The 20,339-nt window shown below is 38.0% G+C and overlaps 1 protein-coding gene across 2 annotated transcripts in view; it reads right to left on the bottom strand.

Moving 5' to 3' along the window:
* The window catches only part of RAD51AP1 (RAD51 associated protein 1), a 39,476-nt gene that overhangs the window by 11,519 nt on the left and 7,618 nt on the right, over positions 1-20,339 (bottom strand). Inside the window, exons 3-6 of one of the 2 annotated variants that reach the window (XM_077169762.1) lie at positions 17,456-17,603; positions 8,657-8,766; positions 6,995-7,081; positions 6,371-6,520 (exon numbers count right to left, since the gene is read on the bottom strand). In XM_077169762.1, the coding sequence (XP_077025877.1) occupies positions 6,371-6,520; positions 6,995-7,081; positions 8,657-8,766; positions 17,456-17,603 (495 nt within the window). The remainder of the gene's footprint in view (positions 1-6,370; positions 6,521-6,994; positions 7,082-8,656; positions 8,767-17,455; positions 17,604-20,339) is intronic. The other variant, XM_077169763.1, reaches the window with a different exon arrangement.

Below are 20,339 nucleotides of genomic sequence, written 5' to 3'. Positions count from 1 at the left end.
ATCACATAAACCACAACATTCTAAAACAGACACCCATTGGAAATTGAGAAGAGACTAACTGTACCATAACTGTCTTCATGAATAATCCTATATCTGATTTCATTTGGGACAGACCTCGAATTCCCCATAAACTCTTTTCTGCACTGCATGAGATGACATAATTCAGTGATGTAATATGGATAGTAGCTGCAGCTGCTCTGGAAAAGGGCATGGAGAACATCAGAGAGTTAAGCAAATATCCTGTTTTTAACCATGCCTCATAAATAATAAACTCTGAAGACAAAGTATAATAAGGATTATTAATATATTCATACAAAACTTTTTTATATTAAAAAATTTTAATAGTACATGCTTATTGTAGAAAGTGTAGACTATACAAAAAAGGATCGAGGCAAAAAATCCACCCCCTAATTTCATCACTCAGACATAACCACTGTTATCCCACCATAGATAATATCTGCCTAACTATATGTGAATATATCTTATATGAAAAATAAAAATATATATGAACATTTTCAAACATACGTGACAGTATATAATAAACCACCAGAACCCAGATTCAACAATTACCAATATTTTGCTACATTTGTTTCATCTAATCTTTCCTTCTTCTCTTCCCTCTCCTTTGGGGATTATTTTAAAATAAATCCAAGGAATAGTATCACTACACTCCTCCATACTTCAGAATGCATCTCTAAAAAAGACATTTTCTTACATAACAGAACCATTATCATATCAAACAATATTGACAATGATTGCTTGGTATTATCTTCTATCCAGTCCATATATGTCTCTTATAATAGAGAGCAATTATCAGTCCCTTTTTCCCCATGCCTTTGACTTGCTGAAATAACCAGGTCAGTTATCCCACATTCTGGATTTATCTGTTTTCTTCCTCATTGTGTCATTTAACTTGTTCTTCTATTTTCTGTGAGCTATTATTTTGCTTTCAAGGCTCAATTAGATTTAGGCTAAATTGTGTGTGTGTGGCAAGAATATAACTCATAGGTGATGCTCTGTACATGGAGTATCACATCAGGAAGCATAATGTATGGTCAGCCCACTCCTGATTGGTTCAGTTCCTGACAGCCTGAATTCTCCATTGCAAAAGAGCCTCATCACCCTTCCATCTATGACCTTGGCCTAAGACACCTGTGTCATTAGGATTTGTAAATTGCAACTTTCTTATTTTATCATTCTTTCACATAAATAAAATTTAAAAAAAAAACAGATAAGAAAAATTAATCCATGTATCACATAATTACTACTGTGCTATATAGAATTACCATAAAAATTCAGATCACACGAAGGCTGTTATAAATATTACCTGGCAAAGTCAAATAATTATTTCTGGGGTCCTGAGAGGATCTGAGTCCAAGGAGGAAGTTTCTCCCAAATTTTAAAATATATACTCTAAGAAGACATAATCTCCTGTGTCTCCAAGAGATAGTTCTGCTATCATGTGTGTGTAGTGACTCAGAAGTCCTAAGGACTTTCTTCGCTGGAGAGGGTAAATGGCAAGAGCTGGCTATGAGTCTATTTAATATACCTGTCTAGGGTAGGGGGTCCAGGTAATCTTCATCGATCAACTGAAAAAGCAATTTAAATAAAGCTGGAGAAGGGAGAGTCCCAAGATGTTAGCATCTACTACTGGAAAACCCAAGGCCCAAACACTAGGGTTATGGATTTTGGGAATCTTTAGATGGCCATAAGAAAAGCCTTATATCCTCTCCAATGTTCTTTCTTTCCCTACTGAAGGTCACAAAAGATCCTCTCTCTTTTCATCTAAGGCTAGCCTATGCAGTGGGAAGTACTGAAATGTCACTTAAAGAAAAGCACCTTACTCCAAAATAACTCCAAGTTGTCTGAAATGATATCAGTGGCAGACTTATAATAAACAATCACCTCTGAGGAGACTGGGATGTTTTAGTCATTCTTGGCTTAGGGTAAATTAAAATAAACTGATTGCATTGTTTCCTAAAGTATACCAGGCATAAAGAGGAATATGTTTGTCTTTTAATTTAAGGTAATGCAGGCCTCATTGGGGTAGCTTAATGAGGAGGTTTACATAGCCACAAGACAGTGTAAGACTTTTGCATTTTGGGGTCAGAGGGTCAGAAGTGGAATCAAAAAGTTGGAGAGGCGAAGAAAAAATTTTGCCTAAAGCTTAATTTGTGTTACCCATACCAGAGGCCACATAAATTATCATCTACCTCCCTGGAAAAGTTGAAAAACTGTGTCTCAGGGCAGGACCACATGGCATTTTATAGGGAGACTGGCCATATTTATAGTTTGGTGGAAAACATAAAATTTATGAGGGAAAAAAAACCTGGCAACGAAGCAATGCAAGAAGATAAGGAATATCTAATTCCAAAGTCACTGGTACATAAACCACTAGCATTGTTCTCCCTAACGTCCAAACTGATCTAACATCCAAGAAGGATTCAGACATTCCATTTATATTGACAAATCAGTTTTCCCTCAACAGCTCCCAGTTGTGATTATTGCCCTAGCTATAACCTATATATAGCTAGTTCTCATCATCAGAACTCATCATGAAATCATCTGGCAACCACATATTGCCCAAACAACTTAACTCTAGGTCCTTCATTCGTCTAAAGGAAGTCAGAATAATTTTTATTTAGAAATATTTTTTCTGCAGTCCTCAGTTCAAATGGTCTTTCATTTCTAAAGCTCACTATCAACATTGTCAAATCCATCAGTCAGTCAATTTCCAGCTTTTATCTATTAGACCTAACAATTCATTTCCAATATAACTTCAGAAGCACTCAGAATATAATAAATGTTTTCCTTTCTATTTATGTATTTTCTGTATCCTAAATTATCCTTCAACTGTATGGAACTTGAAATTAAAATGTATTCCTCTGTCAGAACTGTGGCTCATACTCCATCTCAAAAATACTTGCTTATCCAGAACTGAATAAAAAAAGAACTTGGAATCAAGCTATTTACTTTTAAGGAAAGAAACGATTTTAAAGTCACTATACAAATTATGATTTCCATAAAAACCATACTTATATGAAATAGTTCAGAGAGGTCACTTAAAATTAAGGTGTAAATAACACAATGCTACTCTTCTTTAATATCTAGCATATCTCTAGAAACATAATTTCTGAATTATATAGACCCAACAAATAAAGCAAGTGATTTCATTCCCAAACACCTAGCAAAATTACTAATCCTTTATTAAAGATAAAGAAATCAATTTCATTAGCATGCTAAGAAGACTTGTAATTTGTAACTTTAAAATTTCTAGTTGGTTTTTCTGACAGAAATTAATCAAATAATGTGTATTGACATTGTGGAGATGCTATAATCATTATCCTTAGAAAAGACACTTCAACTGCCAAAGAGTTGTTTTGATTAAATTGTGTGTATGTGTGTGTTTTTGTTTTCGGTATTTAAGTTGGGAGGCATAGGCCATGCTCTACTATGACTTTGGAGGGTATTATCTTTTACTGGCTCCTCCTTTTTGTGGTTCCACTTAAATCAGTGTTTCTCAAAGTTAGATTCACAGGTCACCTGACTTGAGATCATCTAGGTCAGGTAGAAGGCAAGCATTAGTTTAAAGAGCAGATGCCTGTCTTGTGAAATCAGACTCCTTGTGAGGTGGGGTTTGAGATGCTCCCAATGTGATCCATAAAATCTGAGAACTGTTGCTTATAATACCAATATTCTTCAAAATTCCTCCCCATTCCCTTCCTAGGCTTTATTATTCATTACCTCAGCTTAATTATTAAAAGTCACTTCTCTTTCCTGAATATATGTCACATAGATGCTTAAAAGTAAATTCCATCCCTTAAACTGTAAAAATCCTGTCCTCAGCAAATATTTATTCTGGTAAATAGCATTTTCATCCTTGTAGTCATCCAGGAGAGAGGCCTTGATGCCATGACTAATTGTTTTTTTTCCCTACCCTTCTTGGATGCCAATTCCCGCTATTCTACCTTCTGCTACATCACTCACAGCTAACCCCTCCTATATGTTCCACTCTATGCTTTTTATTCACACCTTGAATCACTTCTTATCCACAACACAACAGCTTGCTAACCATTTTCATGCTTCCTGTCTCTTCAAGCTCATTCTTCACACATTTCCAGGTATCCCCCCTAAAACTAAGGTCTACAAATAACAGCCTCTGGAACCCTGTGATTCCATGAATATGCAGAAAAAATTTTAATAGATAGCATTTTCTCAATTTTAAGTTTTCTTTTTTTTCCTTTGTTTTAAGCTTTTGGCATCTATTTTAACCCCTATTTAACCATGTCATTTCTATTAACTTACTAACAAGAAAAAAATATCATCCATAAAAACTACCCTTTTCCTGTTCCCAATATCCCATTTCTCTGCTACTGTTTACAGCAAAACTCCTCAAGAAGTGCTCCGACACTCATAGAATCTAGTCCTCTCCACCCCCATTTTCTTGAACTCAGCTCAATTGGGCTTCGTTTCTACCAAACTTCATCACTGAGTTTGCCAAATCCACAGGTCAATTCTCAGTTTTTATCTATTGGACATAATTCATTGATTCACTGACTCCTCTTTGACATAGCTTTCTGCTTGGCCTTCGGCTACTGCTTCTCTCTTGGTTCTCCTGCATTTTTAGCCATTCCTTTTCAATCCCTGTTGCTAAATGTTCCTAATCTTTCTGGCCTCTAGATGTTACAGTGTTGGAAAGCTTAGTATGCTGCCCTTTTCTTTTCTCTACCTCCAGTCATTCCCTAAGTGATCTTGTTCAGTCTCATGGCTTCAAATACCATCTATATGATGATGAAGCTTCCAAATTTATATTCCAACCTGGACTTCTCTGAACTCCAAACTCTTCCATCAATTGTCTTTAACATCTCCACCTGGATGTCAGATGTGAGTTTTTAACATGTTCAAAACTCAACCCTTGATTCTAGTCACCTCTACCTCCTCATTCAGCAAATGTGTTCTTCCCTGAGCCTTTTCCATCTCAGTGAATGGCAACTTCCAGTTATTTGGACCAAAAACTTTAATCATCCTCGACTACCTTTTTCCTTCTTACCCTGTAACTAATCCATCAGCAAATTCTATAGGCTTTTCCTTCAAACACATATAATCTGATGACTTCTCAGCACCTCTAGCCCTACCACTCTGGCCCAAGACACCATCATCCCTTACCTGAAGCACTGGATGATGTCTTTAATGGTAAAATGGTATCAGTACTCTGCCGTTGTTCACTTTACAGTCCATTCTCAACCTAGGAGCTTACTGATCCTTTAATAATTTTAATTAATATCATATCCTCTCCAAATACTTCCTATTGCCTACTAGGACCTACCTGATGTGGTCTCTTCTCTCATGTCATCTCCTATCATGTTCCCCTTCCCTTATTCAACTTCAGGCACAACAGCTTTGCTGTTCATCAATATGCTTAGCACACTCCTGCCTCAGGACCTTTGTATTTGCTGTTCCTTCTTTGTGGACACTCTTTCTCTGAATCTCCACATGGTTTTCATCCTCAAATGTCACCTCAGAGACACCTTCCCTGACCACCCCATCTAGAATATCAATCCCTACTCTAATCCCACCATTCTTATCTCTACCCTGCCTTCCTCTTCTTTATAGGTCTTCTATTATGATACTTGATATGTATTTGCTCATTGTTTGTATCCCCCCCTAGAACTTAAGCTCCATAAGGTGAGAGGTTTGTTTATTTGATTCCCTGCTACATTCCATTGTCTAGAATTTAGTGTACATAATAGGTACTCAAATATTTATTTGTAAATATTTATGCTTAAATCTGTTGTTTGTCAATACTATTTGTCTTATTTAGCACAAATTTATGTATTTATTCATTTTAATTTTAATTAATTTATCATAATACTCTGTCCAGTTCACAACTTCCAATTGTCCTAATTTCAGAATGAGTCTGAAAACATGTCATAAAATACTGTATCATTTCCACCTCAAAGTATTTCATGAAGTTCTACAACCTACAGAAAAAAGTCTACACTTCTTTGAATGTGTCTGAGACCCTCCATGATTTAATGCCACACTACTTCTTTAGTTTTTTCTACACCATCCTTTCTTGCAAACCTCAACTGACTCCTTATGTATACTTGTCTATTCCACTGTTTATGCCTTCAATATCAGTCAGGAATGCCATTTTATTTTTTGCTTTAGTTTGTAAAAATGCTATCCAGTTTTCAAGGCATAGCTTAAAGGTTGCCTCCTAGACCAAGCTAAATGCCACAGCTGAATTTTAACTGTCCTCAAGTTTGCTCACCCCAAATGTTTAGCTTGGCACTTTGCATACTTTAGCATCCTCCAAGAATTTTTTGCTGAATTTCCATAGAATTAATTTTAATAGGGTATAACTTACTGGTTGCAAAGTCTGGTTCAGAGTCATTTACACTATCACCATCACTGCCTTCCAGAAGAATCTTCCTCTGGTGTATAATAGCTTTAGATGCTGCTTTTCTTTTCCCTTGAACATCATGAAACTCATCTTCCTCAGTAATCTTATCCAAATCTTCAGAAGAAGCATAAAAATAAATGGAAAACTTCCTGTGACATGCAACATTTAAAAAACTGCATAACTGACTTCTATTTATCTGTTGTTTTTATTTGCCCAGCTCCATTCCTCCCTGCTTCCACTATCAGGCCTAGAGAGTCTGGTTCAAGGAAAATCCAAGACCCAAACTGAGAGTCCTTCCCGAAGAATTTACAAACTGGAGCTGGAAAGAGGTAGCTTCTCTCTTTAGTGGTCAATTGTTGAAGAATAAAAGCAATGGGCAATCATGACCCTCCACCACAAAAAAAGTTGGTCTGTGGTAAGAGAGAATAAATATAAAACACAAAGAAACAAAGACAAAGAAGTAAAGAGAATCTTGACAAACTTAAAGATCCTGGATTTGGCCTTAATTTCAGGAGTTTAAACAAAAGCTTAGAAAACAGCATTGTTGATAAAAAAAAATATATATTATTATTAATATAAAAAACTTACCAAAGTAATTGCTGGCTACACTGCAATTAGAGATATGAGAAGACTTATTCATTGTTTCTGTTTCGCTATTGTCATGTTTTTCAATGTCTAATTATAAGGAAAAAGAAAAAATTCATATGTACATTAATCAAACAATATATAGAAATAGGAAGATTAGTGCTAAAGTGTAATAGCATCTAGATATAGCTAAACAATCCAAACTCAAACTAGTAGGGTGATTTTTCTTGCAGAGGCTGGCATATGGTTAAGAATTTGGACTCTGAAATCAAATGGAATTAGGTTCAAATTCAGACTCTATCACTTAAATTATACGGTCATAGGCAAGATGCTTTCTTCTCTAAGACTTAATTTTTCCAGCTACAATGTGGATAAGAATAGTGTCTCATCAGGTTGTGGGGAATTAAATGAGTTCGTACATAAAAATTAATTATCACAAGTATCTAGCACATAGGAAATAATAAATATTAGCTATCACCACTGTTTAGGTAAATCCATGCTTTTACTAACATAAGTGCTCTCTAATCAATATATTAATCTTAAACTGATCTAACACATTTTAAAAGGTCTTTAAGTCTTGATAATAGGTACTACTAAATCCCAATGCTATAAGGTCATATTTCCAAGGAAATTCTGCTATACTTTCTATAATTGCTTTTTTTTTTTTTTTTGCATGAGCAGGCTCTGGGAACCGAACCTGGGTTCCCAGCATGGCAGGCAAGAGCTCCGCCACTGAGCCACCGTTGCCCACTTTCTATAATTTTTTTTTGTATGGGCAGGCACTGGGAATTGAACCTGGTCTCCGGCATGGCGGGGAGCTCTGCCTGCTGAGCCACCGTGGCCCACCCTCTATAATCTTTTATAAGAGAGAGATAAGGTTCATTTTTCTCCATTGTAGATGGAATACATGACAATTGTCTAAGTTTCTTTGATTTCAGTTTACTAAAAGGCCTCTTAATCAAAACTGTCTCATTTATTTTCTAATAGGAGGCAATACTGATAAAAGACAAAACAAGATACCTATCCCTAAATAAGAAAAGAGGCTAAACTGTCCCTTAACTTAAAAGAATTTACTTCAAAACAGTTTAATCCAAAAAATATTTTAGAAATTTTTCTTTTCCAGGAATAATGATTTCATCTCTCCAGAATGTCAATATTGCCACCTGCTGCATAGTTACCAGAAAAATCAAGGGGGAAAAATCCACAGAGAAATCCAAAGTCATAAGTCTTTGAGTCTACTAAGCTTGCTAACCAAATTAGTACCTTAAATCCACATAAATAATAAAAATTATCATCATTATATCATATTCAACTAATTTGGATTTGGAGGGAAAAAAGCATGTGGATTACTAGGATTATACACATCAATTCATGTGATTAAGAAATTAAATTTTCACTGTACAGCAACATGTAATTTGAACATCCAGCCTCATAGTCCATGTCCCCAAGTTTGCTTCTGGTATTAAGCAAAGTAGATACATAGATATATATGCAATTTATGTATCTGAATAAAGAAATGAGTTCAATTGTACCCTCTGCAAATTGCTTTATTAGTAGCCCAGAGTTTTCAAATTACAGTCTTTCCTCTGTAAACGTCTATGTAAAGAAATGATTACAAAAGCAATTAGCAGGTTTTAAAGATTAAAAAAAAGAAAAGAAAGTTACATTTATCTTGAGATTCCTGCACATCAATGGTGACTGTTGGAAGTTCCTTCACTGATAAAGCAAGTGCAACTTCTAAGTCTCTCTTGTACAGCTTGTCATCTAAAGCCATCCTAAAAGAGACACACAAACAATAATGAGTCTTAAAAGTATCAATCTCAACTAAAGAGCAAAATTTAAGAAATTCCTGCATTATTGTTTAGGAGTTGCTAACCTCACAATAAAGTTTTTAAACAATTTCACTGATTTTGATTAACGGTAATTATTAATTTTGATGGTAAGATTCCTCAAATCTAATAATGTCTTGTTATAGCTGGCATAACAGCTTTGAAATGGGAGCAGAATTTGGCTTTATATTTGCTATTTCTTTTAACTGTAATGCCTCTCCTTAGCACCAGCTGGGAAGCACCTGTTCAATCTTATATAAAGATTGGGTTCAAATATCACTTCCACTTAAAAATCTTATCAGGCCTCTCCCCTTTGATTGTATGGCTTATATTAAATTGAAAATATTTATTTTACATCTGTCCTTCCAACCTGAACTATAATCTACCCTCCTTCCCCACTAAAAAAACTCAAATTTTTACTGAGCACTTATTGTAGAAGGCATTTCACTAAATGGGATAATAACAGTGCCCCTAAAGAATCTGTAATTGAAGGAGGAGGTAGGGCAACATCATCCTATAAAAGGCAGACTATAATAAACCTTCAAAGAAGTCAAAAGTGCTATGATATATAAGAGGAAGAGAAACAAAAGACAGGATTACCTGAAAGAGGAAGCACTGTAATGAACTTTGCAGGATTTAGTAATTTTTAAAAATTATTTATTTATTGCATGGGCAGGTACTGGGAATCAAACCTGGGTCTCTGGCATGGCAGGTGAGAACTCTGCCACTGTGCCACCATTGCCCATCTAGGATTTAGTAATTTTAATGACATGATTAACAAACAGTAAAATTAATCTTTTTAATGTTTACAATTCAGCAGTTTTAGTATATTTACAGAATTGTTCAACCATCATCACTATCTAATTCCAGAATGTTTTACTCACCCCCAAAAGAAACCTCATAACCACTGGTAGTCATTCCCTCTCTCCCCAGCAACCAATGATCTACCTTTTGTTTCTATGGATTTGCCTACTCTGGACATTTCATTCATATAAATGGAATCATGCCCTGTGTGGCTTGTTGTATCTGGCTTCTCTCACTTAGCATGTTTTCAAGATTCATCCATGTTTTGATATTTATCATTACTTCATTTATTTTATTTGCCAAATAATATTCCATTGTGTGGATTTTCATTTTATTTCTCTATTCATCAGCTGATGGATGTATTAGTTAGGGTTCTCTAGAGAAACAAAATCAACAGGAAACACTCACAAACATAAAATTTATAAAAGTGTCCTACGTGACCGCAGAAACACAAGGTCCAAAGTCCGCAGGGCAGGCTGTGAAGCCAATGATTCCAATGGAGGGTCTGGGTGAACTCCACAGGAGAGGGTCATCAGCCGAAGCAGGAAGAGAGCCTGTCTCTTCTGACTCCTCCTTAAAGGCTTCCAGTGATTAGACTGAGCATCACTCATTACAGAAGACACTTCCCTTGGCTGATTACAAATGGAATCAGCTGATGTGATCATGATTTAATTCTACGAACTGTCCTCATTGCAAAAGACAGGCCAGCACTTGCCCAATCAGACAAACAGGTACCACCACTTGGCCAAGTTGACACATGAACCTGACCATGACAGTCCACCCCTTGTCAACTTGGCAGCTATATATATCACCTTAAACCATACCTAATTTTGAAATAAAAAACATTAAAACACTTTTTTTCTTTAACCTAACAATATTCAACTGTCCTGCATATAACTGGAAACACATTAACTCTCTCCAGAATAGGGTGCAAGTCCTTGGGTAATATTCATTCTTAAACTTGATATCTTACAACTTAAATAGTATAACAGGAACAAAACAGCATCACAGTTGTCATTTCTGTAACTGATCACGTGGTCGTAGTTCATATTTATCACTACCTTCTTCCACTACCCATTCCATGTTCCCTTTATCCTCAGCAAGCACTTCAGCTTGCCGTGGTTCTTTGCCAGATGCGGTGACCCAAACTTCATTCCTGAAGTTTCAGACCCATTGGTAGTCTTGCCTGGATTGGGCTGTTGCAGTTTTCCATTGATTTTAACCACAGGGCATGGTAATACTAAAAGATGCCCTAGGGGATGTCCTATATTCCAAGAAAACTCTTCTTTAACTCCATTGGGTAGTTGCAATCCTATTTCCCCCGATAGTCAGGGTCAAACCCACACCCCAGACAATAATCCAATCGCCTTCTTGGCTTGTTCAGTGGCAGGAGCAGTCCAAAGTGACCAGGTGGCAGTCTTACATTCCAGTTCAATGGAATCGTTGTTGTTTCTCCTGGTGGAAGTACTTCCCCTTTTGGAACTAAAACCTGTAGACCAGCAGAGCTCAGGGTCGCAAGGACAGGAAGCAAAAATCTTCTAGTGGATCACTACGGGTACTAGTGAGTGGTGCCACTTCCATTGCCACCCCTTGGATCCTGGACCCATGGATCCTGGCTATGGGAGAAACATCACCATACAGCAGACACCGATTCAGAACATATACACCTTCCTGGAGAACATTACCCCAGCCTTTCGAGGTACTGCCACCTAGTCAGCACCCATAATTGAGTTTTCAAAAGGCTATTCCACCATTATATCAATCCAGCTGCTTCTGGATGATGGCAAACATGGTAAGACCAGAGAATTCCATGAGCATGTGCCCATTCACACACTTCATTTGCTGTCATGGAATACCATAACGCTGGAAATGCATTTTGTAAGCCCATGGAAGGTAGTTTTCGCAGATGCATTGCATGCAGGGTAAGCAAACCCATATCCAGAGTATGTGTCTATTCCAGTTAGAACAAATTGCTGCCCTTTCCATGAAGGGAGTGGTCCAATGTAATCAATCTGCCACCATGTAGCTGGCTGGTCACCTTGGGGAATGGTGCCATATCAGGGGCTGAGTATGGGTCTCTGCTGCTGGCAGATTGGGCACTCAGCAGTGGCTGTAGCCAAGTAAGCCTTGGTGAGTGGAAGTACATGTTGATGAGTCCATGCATAACCTCTATCCCTACCACCATGACCACTTTGTTCATGAGTCCTGTGGGCAATGACAGGAGTTGCTGGGGAAAGAGGCTGACTGGTATCCACAGAATGGATCATCTTATCCACTTAATTATTAAAACCTTCCTCTGCTGAAGTCACCCGCTGGTGTACATTCACATGGGACACAAATATCTTCATGTTTTTAGCTTACTCAGAAATCTTTGTCACCAATTTTCCAGTTATGATCCTTCCAAGCCCCTGACCATTCAGCCAAACCATTAGCAACAGCACAAGAGTCAGTATACAAATGCACCTCAGGCCAGTTTTCGTTCCAAGCGAAATGAACAACCTGGTGCACCATTCAAAGTTCTGCCCACTGGGAGGATTTCCCCTCACCACTGTCCTTCAAGGACACCCCAGAAAGGGGTTGTTGTGCTGCAGCTGTCCACTTTCGGGTGGTAGCTGCATATTGTGCTGAACCATCTGTAAACCAGACCCAAGTTTTCTCATCCTTAGTCAATTTACTGTAAGGACCTCCCCAAGAGGCCATAGCTCTGGTCTGGGAAAGAGAAGGTAATGTGGCAGGAGTGGAGACCATGGGCATTTGGGCCACTTCTTCATGTAACTTATCTGTGCCTTCAGGACCTCCTGTGGCTCTATCTCATATATACCATTTCCATTTTACAATAGAATGCTGCTGCACACGCCCAACTTTATGGTTTGATGGGTCAGACAACACCCAGCTCATGATAGGCAACTCAGGTCTCATGGTAACTTAGTGGCCCAAGGTTAAGTATTTGGTCTCTACTAAGGCCCAGTAGCAGGCCAAAAGCTGTTTCGCAAAAGGAGAGTAGTTATCTGCAGCAGATGGTAAGGCTTTGCTACAAAATCTTAAGGGTCTGTGCTGTGATTCTCTTATAGGGGCCTGCTAAAGGCTCCAGACAGCATCTCTATTTGCCACTGACACTTCCAGCACAATTGGATCTGCTGGAACATACGGTCCAAGTGGCAGAGCAGCATGTACAGCAGCCTGGACCTCTTGTAGAGTCTCCTCTTGTTCAGGTCCCCACTCAAAATTAATAGCTTTTCTGGTCACTTGATAAATGGACCAGAGTAGCACACACAAATGAGGAATATGTTGTCACCAAAATCCAAAGGGACCAACTACGCATTGTGCCTCTTTTTGGTTGTAGGAGGGGCCAGATGCAGCAAGTTATCCTTCACCTTAGAAGGGATATCTTGACATGCCCCACACCAGTGGACACCTACAAATTTCAATGAGGTGTAAGACCCCTGTATTTCTGTTGGATTTATTTCCCATCCTCTGACACGCAAATGCCTTACCAGTAAGTCTATAGTTGTTGCTACTTCTTGCTCACTAGGTCCAATCAACCTGATATCATCAATTTAATGGACCTCTTGTGGGAGGGAGAAATGATCAAGGTCCCTGTGGACAAGATTATGACTTAGGGCTAAAGAGTTGATATATCCCTGAGGTATGACAGCTGAAAGCAAACTGTTACTGGTGGTCCATACTAGTAGCTATTAAGAAAAAAGCATTTGCCAGATCAATACTTGCATACCAGGTACCAGGGGATGTACTGATTTGCTCAAGCAATGATACCACATCTGGAACAGCAGCTGCAATTGGAGTTACCACCTGGTTGAGCTTACGATAATCCACTGTCATCCTCCAAGACCCATGTGTTTTCTGCAAAGGCCAAATAGGAGAGTTGAATGGGGATGTGGTGGGAATCACTAGCCCTGCATCCTTCGAGTCCTTAAGAGTGGCAGTAATCTCTGCAATCCCTCCAGGATTCTGGCATTGCTTCAGATTTACTATTTTGCTAGGTAGTGGCAGTTCTAGTGGCTTTCACTTGACCTTTCCCACCATAATAGCTCTCACTGTATGAGTTAGAGAGCCAAAATGGGGATTCTGCCAGTTGCTCAGTATGTCTATACCAATTTTACATTCTGGCAGTGGGGAAATAACTACAGAATGGGTCCGGGGGCCCACTGGACCCATTGTGAGACAGACCTGAGCTAAAACCCCATTGATCACCTGGCCTCCATAAGTCCCCACTCTGACTGGTGGACCAGAGTGACGTTTTGGGTCCCCTGGAATTAATGTCACTTCCAAACCAGTGTCTAATAATTCCCCAAATATCTGATCATTTCCTTTCCCCAATGCACAGTTACCCTGGTAAAAGGCCGTTGGTCTTCTTGGGGAAGGCTTGGAGGAAGATTAACAGTATAAATTTGTGGCAGTGTAACAGGGTTCACCCCCAGAGGGACCTGGCCTCCCTTTCATTCAAGGGGCTCTGGGTCTGTAAACTGTCTCAAGTCTGGAAATTGATTAAGGGGCCGTGACTCTGTGTTTTTGTAATTCAGGTTAGACTTCTGTTCATTTGACCTAGAACTCTTTTGTTTATACAGTTCAAAGAAGAATTTGGTAGACTGCCCATCTATTGTATTTCTAGGTACCCCATGATTTACTAGCCAATGCCACAAATCTCTGTGAATCATATAATTTTGACTCCTGCTTTGAGTTTGCTGTCTATTACAATAGCCATGTCCACCCTGTGTTTGGCAATTAAGTGCTGCCACCTGGCTTCTGCCAACGCAGGAACCCGTCATCCCCATTGTGTTTAAGGACTCCAGCTCAGTGACAGCAGTTCCCACAGTAATATCTGACCTACAGAGAAGTGCAACTACAGAGCTCTCAGGGATGATGGTGCTAGTCTCACATTTATTTCTCACTGTTCTGGTAAAAGCTGCATCTCCCGGACATTCCTAGGGTGTAAGAGCAGGCTTTGCATGATGAACATTCCAGTCTCTCTAAGCCTCTGGATCCCCTCATCTACATTATACCAAGGCAGTTCTGGCATTTCAACTTCAGGTAATATCAACCACCTTTTGATCCACGTTTCAGCCAACCATACAAACAAACTATTAATGCCTTTTCTAACCCTTCAAGCTGTAACATAGAATGCAGAACATAGAATATCAATGAATTCAGCCTGATCCAGCCTTATATTGATCCCACCATAATCCCACACCCTTAAAATCCATTGCCACACATATTCTCCTGATTTCTGTCCTTAAAAATGGAAAACTCATGCAGTTTTTTTGGAGTATAATGTACCTCCTCATGTGTGATACTTTGTACCTCACCTTTAGGGGCCTGTTGGGACTTTAGTCTAGTTTTAGGTCTGGATGAAATGAGGGGGGGTGGGGAAGGGTCATGAAAATAATTAGAAATATCTTCCAAGTCATTTGCTTCAGGGCATTCATTTGCAGTTTCATCTAGTGAAACAGGATTAATCACTCTAGGGCTAATCCCTTCAGGAGGAGGTTGGGTGGCCAACTCCTCAAGGCAGGCTGGAGGTGGGGCGGTTATGTCCACAGGCAAACTATTAACAGGGTTATCTAGAGAAGACTTAGCATTACCTAGGGTTTCAACTGCCAACATCAACATCAACATCAACATCAATTCATATGTCGCCATCCCATTTTTCAGGGTCTCACTCCTTTCCAATCAATGCCCTCACTTTAACAGCAGATACCATGCAAGATTGAGATTTCAGTTTACATTGTAAAGTTGCTACTCTAACAATAAGATTCTGAGTCTGATTTTCAAAGATCTCAAGTCTTGGCTACAGGAAATAAGATTTTCCTTCAGGACATTCATAGAAACATTTACATCTATCAGACGGAACTTAAGCTTCTCATTTGAAGCCTTAAGCCCATCCCTTTCACTCCTTAATGTATACAGTGTATCTAACAACAACCAGCCAACATCTCTATACCTCCTATTTCCATAAAACTCTGTAAAGCTGTCAAAAACATTATCCCCCAGAGCCTAGCTTCATACAAGTGAAGCATTAGAAGAATTGAGTAGTGATATTTTGACTACCTCTTTTGCCAACTCACTCCATGGATTGGTGGTGTCATTCTGATTATGGGAATCAGAGTCCTTAGTGCTTTTGAGTCCATCAGAGAAGAAATCCATTCATAAAAACCCATTTTTAAGATTGTGCTTCTTAAGAACCACTCCTGGTACAAAGATGTATTAGTTAGGGTTCTCTAGAGAAACAGCATCAACAGGGAACATTCACAAATATAAAATTTATTAAAGTGTTTCACATGACCGTGAGAACACAAAGTCCAAAATGTGCAGGGCAGACTGTGAAGTCAACGATTCTGATGAAGAGTCTGGGCGAACTCCACAGGAGAGGCTCGCCAGCTGAAGCAGGAAGAGAGCCTGTCTCTTCTGAATCCTCCTTAAAAGGCTTCCAGTGATTAAACTGAGCATCACTCATTGCAGAAGACACTCCCCTTGGCTGATTACAAATGGAATCAGCTGTGAATGCAGCTAATGTGATCATGATTTAATTCTATGAACTGTTCTCATTGCAACAGTCAGGCCAGCACTTGCCCAACCAGACAAACAGGTACCACCACTTGGTCAAGTTGACACACGAACCTGACCATGACAATGGACATTTGGGTTGTTTCTACTTTTTGGCTATTATGAATAACGTGGCTATGAACATTCTTGTACAGGTTTTTGTGTAGACATATGTTTTTAGTTCTTTTGTGACTATACCTAGGCTGGGTCGAGTGGTAGCTCTGTTTAATATTTTGAGGAACTACTCTATTTTCCGTCATGACTGCAATATTTTACATTCCTACAAGCAATGTATGAGGGTACCAATCCTCCACATTCTTGCCAATGCTTGGTATTTTCTGTCTTTTTGATTATAGCCATGCTAGTGAGTATGAAGTGGGGTCTCACTGTGCTTTTGATCTGCAGTTATCTGATGGCTAATGATGTCAAGCATCTCTTCCTGTGTTCATTTTTTATATTTTCTTTGGAGAAATGTCTATTCAAATCCTTTCCCCATTTTAAGTTGGGTTATTTTTTCATACTAATGAGTTGTAAGAACTCTTTAAACAGTCTCAATACAAGTTCCTTATCTGACGTGATTTGCAAATATTTTCTCCTATCTATGGCCTGTCTTTTCACATATTTAAAATATAGTATAAGAAACTGAAGAAAAAAAGGAGAAGGGTAAAGGGAATGACATGGGGTTAAGTTTCTCTATTAATTAGCTATTCTCATAGTTGTAGCAGTAAAATATCACATGCCTAATTTGTTTCTCTTCTGCCTATCTCCTCTCTGTAGTGTTTAGTTTTAGGCCTCTCAGGACCTCCCTCTTCCATTCCCTCATTTTCTTGGTCTACTAACAGAACTCTATAAGACTTTCTCACTGCTAGACAAATCTCAACAAGATAAAGAAAAAATATCTTTTTTTTAATCTGCAGACAAATAAGTGGTTTTAAATTTTTAAAACTGTGCTAAAAAAAACGTTATTTTTAACAAAGTAGTCTTGTAAGACCTGAGGACTTCAAGACAGGTGCTGGATCCTGTAAATGTAACCTATAATTTCTAAAGCTTTATAATTTTGATTGCTTTAATATTTTAAAAACTTTCCTCATATGTATGTGAATTTCTTTTATTAAGATACATAGAAGAGGGTTAACGGTAGTCCCTGTTCTCTTATGTGCACAAAATAAAATAAGGCCTGACTTTGCTAAAGTTCTGATTTAAACCAATATTTCAAATCTATGTTTCCAAATTAATACATTTAATGATGTATGTTTGGTTTATGTCTTACCTCTCACCTTTTTTAGGGTTTTTTTCCTGTAATGGGTTATCTTCTTTCTCAAGATTCTTCAGTTTAGGTGTTGGCTTGTCTTGTTTTAACTCCTTTTGTGTCATTTTGAGCTTCTTGTTTAAAGGTGCAGTTGATGAAATAAAATCATCTATTTACGTGTGAATTAAAAATAAAAGAACATATAAAATTGTATTTCTGAATAAGAAATAAAATTATATCCTTAGCAGTTGATAACAATTCCACCATGTGTTCTTGGAGTTTTAAAGGTCAGGCAATTTTAATTTCTACAATTTAAAAATATTGTTGGCAAATTGTGTTTTCACTCATGCTTTTTCAACTTCTCTTTAAGTGGCCTTTTTTTTAAACATCAATCAATCAAACACCGTTTACTAAAAACTGCAAAGCAGTAAGCTAGTGTACAAATATCAAAGAAAAAATCATTTTAAAAATAATTTAAAATCTCTATTAAAATAGAGAAATTATTTAAAACTCCTTGGAACATTTTACCATATTGAAAATTAACAGGAAAATGATTTTTATGAAAATCTCATAACCTAGTCAAATATTTTCTTTTAAAGGCCCTGTTGGGAACTGAATCATGTCCCCCATAAAAGACAAGTTCAAGTCTTAACCTGTGTTCCTGTGGAAATGAAACAGGACCTTGGAAGATGCTATTATTGGTTAAGCTGTGGACAAACAGAATGAGAGTGGGCCTTAATCCAATATGGCTAAGGTCTTTATAAGTAAAGGAAATGGCAGAAGCCAAAGGTCAGTGGAAATCGGAGGAGCAGACATAGCAGAGAGAGACAGTCATGTGATGGAGGATTGTAGGATCTCTGCAGACTCTGGGAGAAGAAAGTAAACCCTGCCAAAACTATAATGTTGCGCTTACAACATTAAGTCAAACCATGAGACAATACCTGTTGCCTACATTGTGAAAGAACCTGTGGGACATTTGGTAAGGCAAAGTAAGCCAGAAACAAAAGAGCAATTATTGTATGGTCTTATTTGAAAAATACAAAACAGGGGCCTAGATTATAAGTTCTTACAGCAGTCACATTTAGCTCAGAGTGGTAATTATCATTTCTGGATTTTGAGAGGCTGTTTTATATATGTACAACCTGGTATTTAGAGTTAAGAATGAAGCCGATTAGGTCAGGATTAAGGTAATTCAAAATACATAGGTAAGAAAGACATTGTCTACATTTTAGAACCTCATCTGCTCTTTGAGACAGAAGGAAGAAAGATTTATTTTGTCCTGAACCTAAATTTTCTATAGCACATAATCTAACTCAACCTGTATGGATAGATTATTTAAACAATCCAAACACAGGGAATCCAGAATAAGAATGAGGGCTTTTAATCCTGTATAGCTTAATGTAATGCCTGGATACATCCAATAGCACATTAAGCAGATAAAAAGTATTGGTAAAGTCCCTTGAGTGATGGGAGAAAAAATATGGAACTATTAAACTTTACCACCAGGGAAACCCCTGATACTGTATCAAACATTAGGGACACCCAAATCAATAGGTCAAGCCCTTGATCTCGAGACTTGCTATTATGAAGCTTATGTATGCAGCCTATCTATAACTATGCCTAAGAGTTACTTCCAGAGGGCTTCTTCTGTTCCTCAGATGTGGCCATTCTCTCTAAGCCCAGCTCTGCAACTATTGCCCTCCCTCCGATGTGGCACATGACATCCAGGAATGAAATTCCTGGTGGTGTGGGAGATGACTCCCAGGTATGAGTCTGGCCCTGGCACCTTGTGATCAACAATGCCATCTTGACCAAAAGAGGGAAAAGAAGTGTAACAAATATGGTATCAGTGGCTGAGAGAGTTCAAATAGAGCGGAGAGGCTACTCTGAAGGTCACTCTTACATAAGCTTCGGTTAGACAGTGCTACCTGTAAGTTGCCAAATCCCAACCAAAACCAATCCTGCCAATATAAAGAATACCTAGGGCATTATATAAGATTCTACAAAGGTTCCAGAAACCTACAACCTTCAAATGTGTTCCTGGACCAGTTAAGTCCTGGAATGCCGAGGGGCTAGCCTTTCCAGAGCATCAACTAGTTCCATCCCCTTATCCCGTATTATCTACAGCCCCTTTCAACATGAAAAAATTAGAATGGGCATAGCCCAAATACCCCTAAAGAATGGAAGAAAGATCAAAGGTTGGTGGAGTTATATAGAGAAGGTAGGGTTTAACAAATGAATATGAGTGCTGAATCATATTGATAATTCTTTCAGTTTCTAGTACCTTAGAGCAGCTAGAAGTAAAAACCTAAAATTCTGGAATTGTAACCCATAAACTAATTGTTGTGATGTACTTTGAAATTTATTATTTTGTATATATGTTATTTTTCACAAAAAAAGAAAAAAAATATTCCTCCTAGCCTCCTGTGTTTTGGAGCAGCTGAAAGGAAAAATTTGAAATAGTGGAATGGTAACCCATAACAAACTTTGAAATCTGTTCTATATCTACTTATTGAAGTGTTCTTTGAAAATCATTGCTTTTTTTTTCTTTTCTTTGTATATCTGTTATATCTAACAATAAAAAACATCAAAAAAAAAAACACAACAAACCTGTTCCTTAAGCCAACTCACTGTATGATATTGCTTTAGCAGCCCTGGCAAACCAAGCTTTAGTAACTATACTAAGTTACTTAGCTAAGCTAAGGAAAGTAAACAGCATCAGATAATTGCAGTGAGGAAGTTGCTCCTATTGGAGGATTTTTACAATAGTAATAATTTCTCTTTACATTAACACAATGACCTTTCTATGATCCTACCAAAGTAAGTTTTTAATTTCCGGCAAAAGGATACTCTTTTCCAGTTCTTTACTGTTCCTCCCATATTTCTCCATCCAATCAATCCTTAG

Source organism: Tamandua tetradactyla, chromosome 7 (genome assembly GCF_023851605.1).
Source record: "Tamandua tetradactyla isolate mTamTet1 chromosome 7, mTamTet1.pri, whole genome shotgun sequence".
NCBI lineage: Eukaryota > Metazoa > Chordata > Mammalia > Pilosa > Myrmecophagidae > Tamandua > Tamandua tetradactyla.
Note: the sequence above shows the minus strand (reverse complement) of the source record. Positions and strands in the feature narration are given on the sequence as shown.